This window comes from Nematostella vectensis, chromosome 11, assembly GCF_932526225.1.
Source record: "Nematostella vectensis chromosome 11, jaNemVect1.1, whole genome shotgun sequence".
NCBI lineage: Eukaryota > Metazoa > Cnidaria > Anthozoa > Actiniaria > Edwardsiidae > Nematostella > Nematostella vectensis.
The window spans coordinates 3,885,964-3,895,809 of record NC_064044.1 but is presented as its reverse complement, the minus strand read 5'-3'; the positions used below and the strand labels follow the sequence as shown (position 1 = coordinate 3,895,809).

At 39.8% G+C, this 9,846-nt stretch overlaps 1 protein-coding gene and 1 long non-coding RNA gene across 2 annotated transcripts; both read right to left on the bottom strand.

Annotated features, from left to right (window-relative positions):
* Window positions 1-428: 428 nt before the first annotated feature.
* On the bottom strand, window positions 429-1,872 carry LOC125573870. Its single transcript, XR_007314240.1, has 2 exons — window positions 711-1,872; window positions 429-551 (listed from the first exon to the last, which is right to left on the bottom strand). It is a non-coding gene; the product is annotated as an uncharacterized LOC125573870 (long non-coding RNA).
* A 3,249-nt stretch (window positions 1,873-5,121) lies between these two features.
* LOC5507705 (E3 ubiquitin-protein ligase TRIM71) lies at window positions 5,122-9,552 on the bottom strand. The gene is made up of 2 exons (XM_032376457.2): window positions 7,040-9,552; window positions 5,122-5,965 (listed from the first exon to the last, which is right to left on the bottom strand). Exons 1-2 carry the CDS (start codon window positions 8,769-8,771, stop codon window positions 5,409-5,411), a joined length of 2,289 nt encoding a protein of 762 aa, XP_032232348.2. The 5' UTR covers window positions 8,772-9,552; the 3' UTR covers window positions 5,122-5,408.
* Window positions 9,553-9,846: the final 294 nt, after the last annotated feature.

The window sequence follows — 9,846 nt, the reverse complement described above, 5'->3', positions numbered from 1 at the left end:
AAATGTCCCAACATAACAAAGCTGAAACAAACATACACAATATTATTTTTCTATAACAGCTTTTGAACATTACCCTTTTTTTGCGTCATTACGGTTTTCCAAAAGAACTGCCTCCTCCTCCATCTTTGTATATTCAGATAAGAAGCTAGAAGCCTAATGCCTCTATATGCACCATTTAAATTTGAACCTGGTAGGCTAGCTTGAAAAGATAACTAGGTTCTTCATATGCAGGGTTTACTGTGATCAGAATATACGGACAAAAACCAACTACAGTAACATCAGATATTCAAAATAAATATCTGGACAAATTTTAGGTGCAAGATTGATTACTAGGTTTTTACTAAGCTAAGTTATTCAATTTTGTGCTTCAAGTAACAGTTTATAAAGCATAGGCGCTTTAGATGTAAGTACAGTGATTAGTGAATAACTTAATTTACAAAGTTTTTATTCGTTTCTTGCGATTTACGCATTGATACATTCCTTATACCTCAAACTTCTTTCTTTTCTGGCTTTGCAACTCGAGCACATTTTACTATCTCTATCATAATGTCCTGTGAAGATAATAAGAGAAACACATGAGAAGGTAGTATTGCTTTGGAAGATAACAAAGAATCACAAAACATATCAGCCTAGTTCGAGAAATCCGCTCACGAACGATGATTTGATGCTAAAGTTGGTCGCAAAAATCACATTTACATTTACACACTAACCTTTAACTTCAATCCATGTTCTGCCATCAAATCCTTAAAAAAGGTGAATTACGCGTAGAAAAGACGGGAATAAACGGCTATCCGTTTGGAGGCTGTGACAATGGCTTTCGTTCGACCGTTATGATTTTGCGCCTTGGGCCCAAGCCCCTCTCGGCCACTAAAGCAAAGGACGCCCGGCACATTGTGCTTTTACGGGCCCTCGTGAGCCGTCTTCTATCTGCAAAGCGGGACTTCTTTTTTTTAATCTCAAGTAGCATTTCTATTAGAAACAATGTATATTATTTTATAATGTTCAAATCGGATCTAAGAATTTTATACAATTATCACCCTACCTATCTTTCTTTTCAATACAGTACTAATTATTCTGAGCGAATTCTGAAAGTACAGGTCACATAAAACTCAAGTTCGATTCCAATGCCTGTCTTTGATTACATTTCTTATTGTTGTAGTAAAGCTGACAATATATGCAAGTATGGTGAGGCCTGTTCTTGTATTGAAAATGTTCTTTTAGGATTTCCTAAGAATTTCCTAAGAGTTCCTAAATTGTAGAATACTTCAAATCTTCTTCCTAAGATTTTCTTATCCATATTATTCCGATTTACTGGTCTACTGCTTATACTAGGAAATCCTAGGAATTTTTAGGAAGTTTAATCATATTTTGTTGTTTTGATCGAAATTAGGAAATCTTAGGATACTCCTAGGCACGATTAGAGTTTTAAATAAATGCGATAAACTATTATTTTTATCTTTTGTCTTATATAATAAAGACTATCGTTTTCTTTTTAAATTCAGCTAATTCAGAGTAAAAAAAACCAACTCCCTTTATTTTATATATTTGGAGTGTTTTGTTACTGCTCTAAAAAGATACAGCTGGAGTAAAAACTACTCTTTGAACACGAGATGGCTGGAGTAGTTTTTACTCTTCAAAACCTACCCCCTCAAGGAGTACTTTTTTACTCCATTTCTTGACCATCTGGAGTAAAAATAACTGTTTTCACTTGAGATAGTTGGAGTAGCTTTTACTCTGCTAAAATTACCTCCCAGACAAGAATACTTTTTACTCCATTATTTGACCAACAAGAGTGAAAATTACTCTTTTTCTAATAAAAATTCGATACTAATTCTCAGCAGAGTAAAACTTACTCCGTTAAGGGAGTAAACAAAAAAATTACTCCTCAGTGGAGTAGTTTTAACTCCAATAAAGGAGTTAAAATTACTCCTTTAAAAGTACTCCATCGCAAAGAGTAGTTTTTATTCTCTGAGTGGAGTAAAAATGAAAATAATATATTAATCTACGCGGGGCCTCATCTGCATAAGACGGGGCTGTGGGGCTCGGAGGGGCGCGCCGCGCCTCCCAAGCCTGGAATGGGGCTGGGGGGGTCGGAGGGGCCCAGCGCACCTCCCAAGCCTAAAATGGGGCTGGGGGGGGGGGGGAGGGGGGGGGGGTCGAAGGGGCCCAGCGCACCTCCCAAGCCTAAAATGGGGCGGCTGGGAGGCCCGGAGGGGCGTTTCGGCGTCTATGAAAAACCTCAGTCCCCCCAAAGTACTGTTGTCACGTCAAGTCAGCAATTTCTGACAGTAGCGTTTATGAAGCTATATTTTGTTTACGTTTTATTGACGTTTTTCGATTGCAAAACAAACTATCTAACAACAACAACAACGACAGTTGAGAACCTTCTGAAGATTGAGAGATCGCACGTAATAAGGGTTTGTGCGGCGGGGGGGGGGGGGGGGGGGGGTTAGTTATAAATATCATGATTTCATATGGACAAAGAGTATTATGTCAGAACACTGTCGATTCATATAAGATAGATTTATCTCTCGGATCAGTTTAAACAAATGTGTGTTTATTTCCAAAAGCTCGATAAGGAAATCCATCTTCAACCACAACAAACTTGCCGTTATATAAGTAAGTGTTAGCGTAACTTCACATCACAACGGCCATAGCACAAAAGTAAAACTAGCGAAAAAGAAAAATACATGACAGCCATGAATGACGAGAGAAGGGCAAACAAGTACCAATGGAAAATACTAAAAGCCACTTGGAAAAAATCAAAACGAGGATATTCCATATTGCAAGGAGAGGAGGACTTCGAGGAAGAAGGCAATTTATTGCTAACGACAGAAAATCAAAAAGTCACTGAACACAAACATTTGTTTTTGTCTTCGTATCATCGACGCGGTGGAATTTGCGAACAACTTGAAAGGGAGTGGTGCGGCTGGTCTGGGGAGAGTTTGAGAAAATCAAGAAAAAGGATACTAATAAGGGAGGCACTTGTACAAATGGAGCTTTAGGAAATGAATTGCTTGTGAAAGATTTTTTCGCTAGTATCACCTTGATGATGAAAAAGGAGGAAATAAACGCGAGGCAAGAGTTTTAGTAAATGAAGGAAAAATCCTAGCAAGGGAATCACAAACTAATATATAAGCCTCTTTTAAAAATAACCAACAGTGTCGAAATATTGAGTCTAGATAAATTGTGTAAATGCTAAATAATATAATGCAAAAGACATGCATTTGCATCTTTTTTTTTAGTTTCACCAAGATGGTGTCCATCAACACTAGCTAAAGCACCAAATTGGTGTTCTCCGACAAATTCACTCAAAGCACAACATGAATCACTACTCTCGCCGTTTATCGCCAGATTGCACCAACATGGAGTCTTGTTTTGTCAACTTTGTCGGTACTGACAAATCGACAAATTACCTTAATACTACCATAACTACCATATTTTATGGTATTGGATCTTTCATTGGCTCTTTCACTGATTTTACATCTATCAATGTCATTATCAATAAATGCCAATACAACCACTTTGTAGTTTCTATTTTTCTCCCTGAATCTGCCAGACGTATTGATATAAGTAAAGATGGGAAGGCCGGGCGGAGAATAATAGCAATAGTACTACTAATAATAATATAAGTTCGCGGAGAGCCAAACGTGAAAAGATAACACGAGAACTGATAAGCCTATATGATATCAAAATAAGTTCTACCATAGTAAACAGGAAATATAAGGTAAAAAGTGATATATTAAAAAGTTTTATCTTATTGTTATGATAGAGCTGTTAAAACATATTTTGAAAGACCAAGAAAACATTCTGAGGTCCTTATTCAAAACAACCTCGACATGTTGAGACTATATTCTAATTGTTGAAGTAAAATTTCAATAAAGAATAAAAAAATATGGCTTATATTCACCACTTATTGACCTATGGTTTAACAGGATAAGCTGCAAGGGTCCTTCATTTCAAATTACACGAGTCGAAAGCAAAGTTATAACTGTAAATCAACTGATCAACGTCATTAAACCAAACAAATTTACCCTAATGATAATGTATTTACATAATGTCCTAAAAATGTCAGATAATTATGTGAAATTAAAGAGATATCTTTTAAATACACCAATTTCAAAATATGTTATAAAATAATTGAGTACAGGCGCTCTGATTGGTGGGATTGGTCACTTTCATTACATGATGAAGGTCATGCGATGACGCGGCATAAATTAGTGTAAGGAGAATTCGTGCATCATCAGTCAACAACCTAGCCTCCTTTGCAGCCGCTCTCTATGTCGGTCCCAGATCCTCCCCACTGGGGGGACGATCTGGGACCGACTGGGGGGGAGGATCTGGGACCGACACAGAGAGTGGCTGCAAAGGAGGTTATCAACACCCTATGAATTCCCACGAATTTTTACCTTTTAACACTAAAAAATATTATTATTCGGGAGAAAACCTGCCCCAGGTAAATAAGGAAATTCCAAATTAAGTCCAAATAGATAAACCACCAAAGGATGAAGTAAATATTGCTTGGAATTTGAAGCCAGTTTTCAGTCTTTCCATCTTACTTAGGGTTAACAATTGGTGAGGGGTAAGGATTGGTGAGGGTAAGGGATTGGTTAGGGGTAAGGCTAATTGCCCAAAATGCTATCCCTTGGGGTTAAAATTGCATCTTCGTCACGGCCCTTGACCGAGTTGTTAAAAGTTTAAAAAGTTTAAATACTTTTAAACGCAAAATCGACAGAAATCGACATTTCCCTCCTAATTGATGATGGGTCAAAATGCTGCTCTTTGTGCAAAAATTAATAACTATTTTAAAAATCTACATTTATACGAATATTTTTTATTTTTAATTTCTTTTATTCTTTAATTATTTTTTTTATTCTATCTTATATTAATTAAACTAGTTATAAAGTAGTATCAATATAAAGTATCAGTATATATAGCTCTTAGTTTTAGTATTTATAGATATATATATATATTTTTCCTCTTATTTCGATGTTTTGGTTGTGGCCCCATATTAGTCCAGACTTCGTTTCCTGAGCTAGACGGTCTCCGACACTTTAATAAAGTTTATCATCATCCAGATTTCCTGAGCGCATTCTAACATAATAAATCAGTGTACAAATATTATTCTTAACGTCTGTTATTTTTAATGCTCATACAATTATCCATAGATGTCTAGTCTACATTCAATACAGCGAAAGAGTATGTTGCAACTACATCTCACCTATACACAATGTGTCGTAATACAGCAGCATCAAGCTATAAAATTGTAAATTGACTTACAGTTCATATCGCATGTGTATTGCATGCAACTCCACATGCTGAAGAAAAAAGGTTGCTGTTGCTAACAATTTAGATGTTGTCTGTATTGCGTGCACACGTGCGTGTTGCAAAGAATGTTGCAGGTAATTTCACACAGCAGCAAGAGAAAAGACTTGAATCCTGTTATTGAAGGTATCAGCAACATAAAGATGCCCCGCCTTGTCCACAGCGACCCCAGTCGGGAACCTCATCAACCCATCCCCAGTCCCTTTTCCGCCAAACTTTGTCACAAATGTTCCATCCGGCTGGAAAATCTGAACCCGATGATTGCTGCGATCAGCGACCACAAACTGTCCATCACTATCAATAGTAATACCAGCAGGGTTATTAAACTCCCCGTCCCCGTCCCCTCTGCTACCAAAGCAAAAGTCCAGCTTTCCATTTCTATGGAACACAAAGACCTTATGATTGTTGTAATCCGTGGTCACTATTTGTCCTCTTGGGGTGATAGCCACGCCCCACGGTCGGTTTAGCTGATCGGACACTACCTTCCTCATGTAGTATCCCTCTGGGGTGAAGATCTGCAGCCTGCTGTTTCCCGAGTCCGCGACGTAGATGTTATCGCTTGGATCCGTCGCGACACCGTGAGGGAGATTAAAACAGCCGTCTCCACCACCAGCAATCCCAAAGCTCTTTACAAATCGACCTGTAGGTCGTCAAGAAAAGGTTTGAAATGGTGTCATTATGAGTCTAACAAAAAAAAGGCAATTGTAATTAACAAAAAGTGAATATTCTCAGCCGGACTTTTAGTTTACTTTTGACGAGCACTGCGCAAGTAAAATGAGACGAGCACTGCACAAATCGTATAAGAAGAAATGCGCAAATAACGTAGCTCTAAATGAACGAGAACTATAGCACTATATGCGCGCACTGCACAAATAACGTAGCACTATTATATGACGGGCACTGCACAAATAAAGTATAACGAGCACCGCGCGATTCATTTGGACGAGCACACATTACATAGTAAATACATGACAAGCCATGTGGAAACACGGTAGTGTTGACATAACGAACACTGCGCGCATCATCTATTGGGTGTACACGACAAGTACTGTGCACATCATCTAGTGGGTGTACACGACAAGCACTGCGCACATCATCTAGTGGGTGTACACGACAAGTACTGTGCACATCATCTAGTGGGTGTACACGACAAGCACTGCGCACATCATCTATTGGGTGTACACGACAAGTACTGCGCACATCATCTATTGGGTGTACACGACAAGTACTGTGCACATCATCTAGTGGGTGTACACGACAAGTACTGTGCACATCATCTAGTGGGTGTACACGACAAGCACTGCGCACATCATCTATTGGGTGTACACGACAAGTACTGTGCACATCTGATAATATCCATCTGATAGTAATGATATTGATATGATAGTGATGATGTTACTTATAGTAAGAGTGATGATGATAGTGATGATGATAGTGATGATAAAAGTGATAGTAAGAGTGATGATGATAGTGATGATAAAAGTGATAGTAAGAGTGATGATGATAGTGATGACCTAGTGCTTATCTAGTAAAGCAAACCAAGAATTTACAGGCACGAACCCAGGATTGGCTGGGGGGGGCGGTCATAGGTATCATATTGGAAAAGCATAGGATTTGAAGATTCCTTAATAAAAAATGACCCACTTTTTGGCCACCAGGGGGGGGGGGGGGTGCGCGCAACCTGTGATTTAGTCCGTGCCGGATTCCCACTTGCCTGCGCTTGTAAGGATCTGTACACGGTTGTTATGTCCATCTGACACGATCAAGAAATTCTTTTGTTGGTCCGTACAGAGGCAGTAAGGAAAATTAAATTCCCCTTCCCCTCCCCCTTGAGTGCCAATTGTGCCCATCAGCTGACCATTTGCTCCAATAACCTTGACCTTGTGATTATTGGAATCTGCGACAATCATATTCTCTCTTGGACCAATCACAACGCTGTGTGGGTTGGCAAACCCACCCCAGTCCTCCCCTCTAATAATACATCCACTCCCGATCCAGTCCTTGGGAGTCACAGTAAGTACTAACGGTGAGCTTTCCACAGCACCCCCATCGAGCAGCACGTGCATTTTATAGCTATCTGGTTTTGTGACGACGAAGTTGACAGTGTAGCTTCCATTGTTGTGATCAGTTACGTTGTACCGAAATCCTGAATTATCGATGCTTCCACGACCACTAGAGTACGTCAACACAACCCTTAGCTCATCCCCACCTTTGGATTGGTTTAAGCCTTTCTGATTGACAGCTGTCAATTCAAACTGAGACACCTGTCCAGACGTCACGTGCAAGGCGTTCGGTGAAATTTTACTTAGGGAGGGGTCCGTGGGGATTCTATTGTCTACAAGGTCGCCCGACTTGTCTAGTCGTTCAAGTATCCCGTCGTCATTAGCCGTAAACATTATATCATCTTTATCGTCAAATTCTGTCGGTGAGTCCTTTAAGTCTTGGTACAAACCCGCAATCCTCTCATTTAGCATATGAGTCACGCTAACCACCTCGAGATCGTTACCCTCTGAGAGAACAGTTTCCGCGAATTCGCACGAGCCCTGTGCACCCCTAAGGCACGCCTCCAGACGAACCTTCTCCGTACGGAGCTTATCAAGCTTCGACTCGCTTCTAGAGTCCAATTCCGCAAGCAATGATTTCATCCTTCGCTTCACCGCAAGAACCAACGTTTCAAAATAATCCTCTATAGAGCTACGCACGGTCTGGTAGTGTTTTTCTAATTTTGTTATCGCCTCGTATATAACATTAACAGAGTCGTTCACGTCTTTTCTCTTGCGCTTTAATTTATCAGACATGTTACCCAAATGGAACCTAAGATCCTTAGAGATCTTTTCTGGTTTCTCTAGTTTGTGTTCCTGGTGTTTGCTTACCACGCATTCGCGGCAGACTGGCTCGGTACATGTTACGCAGAGATACATGATTTGATTTCCCGCGTGCAAAGCGCAGAAACAAGGTCTGGATATACTAGTAAAAGTCTGGTTTCGAAGCTTATGAACTGACGTTAAATTGTGAGTCCTGGTTGCGCTCATTCGCCGGTGCGCCGTAGCGCAAAAATTACAAAGAAACTGGAAACAATCGTCGCATCTCATGCTTACAATCTCGCCATTCGCATCACACGAATCACACGAAATGAGGTGATGGGAATTGTCACCTAACGCTGCTGTATTGACGAGGTTGTTCAACACGAAGTTCACTGGGTATTCGCGGGTTAAATCCAACGGCTGCGGACATGAAGGGCAGCGCGGAATTTTACCGTTTTTTGGCGCAACACGGTTATCATCCAAACACGATTTGCAAATCGAGTGAAGACACGGCAACAAAAGCGGTGAAACGTAACGCTTTTTACAAACTGGGCACAGCAAATGATGATCCAATTGAGTCTTCACACGAAATTCAGATACTAGATCATCGGCAAAAGTAACTTGTCGCAGTGCTTTCGACATTCTTTTCTCCTTTGTTCGATAGTAAACTTAGACCAGCAAATGCTTGTCCCTTAGTCTGCTTCGACTTTCGTGATTTCGGATATTGATTTTGGCTCGAGTTGATTTAGGCAAATCGGCTCCCGTTAGATAATTTTGAACGTAGTTTCCTTTTACACTTGGCGAACTCGAGGTTACATAATATGATCCATATGGCTTTTCTTTGACGTTCCAAGGCGAGGAATCCTGAAGGCAGAAGCTCATAGACGTTTCTGTTTAGGAGGCATAAGACGGCCAACTGCGTGACTTGAACTCCGTCAAACTTGAATGCTCACCAAGGAGATGGATCAAAATCTCATCAATTTCCATCCATTTTTGAATGGCTGCTCAGTTTGACGAGAACATGACAGCATTTTGAAGGGTTTCCGTGTAGACAAAGTGGTACTTCATGTTCTCTAGGAATGCAGATTAGTTGCCGCGGATTATTGCAGTTTTGTTGTCGGAAACTGAGGCGTTACTTTTCCTTTGTGAACATTTTGATTTGTGAGATTAAATCATTGAAAAAATATGTTATAATGGTAATAATGAAAAAACGGATGAGTTTCCAATGCCAAAATCTATACCCTTCCACTAAACGCTCTTAACAACCATCATCACCTAATATTATCTTATAGTATTTCACAGAAAAAAGAATAAAACGATAATTGTAATAAAGTTTCAACAAGACCTGACGACATTGCTGTGCCAAAAACGCTACTACTCGATCTACAGAATTATCTCAACAAAACGTCAACGCAATTTTTTACTCAAATTATATTATTAAACTTAGCCTTCAATCATTTGTGAGAGTGCGATTCAATGAGTTATGTGCCTAGTGTAGCGAAGCGCTGGCCGTGACGTGATTACAAAGCATGTTGGAACTAATTAGAGTAAAGTCATACGGGCCCTCGGCTTAGCGCAATAGCGCCTTTTCAATAGGGGATCAAAACTTAATTAGCTCGCGCAACTCAAAGGCTTCTGGCCTAACATGTAAATGAGTTATTTGAATAGCAAATCACAAACATGCATCCCTAAGGGAATATTTAACGAGAATCGATTA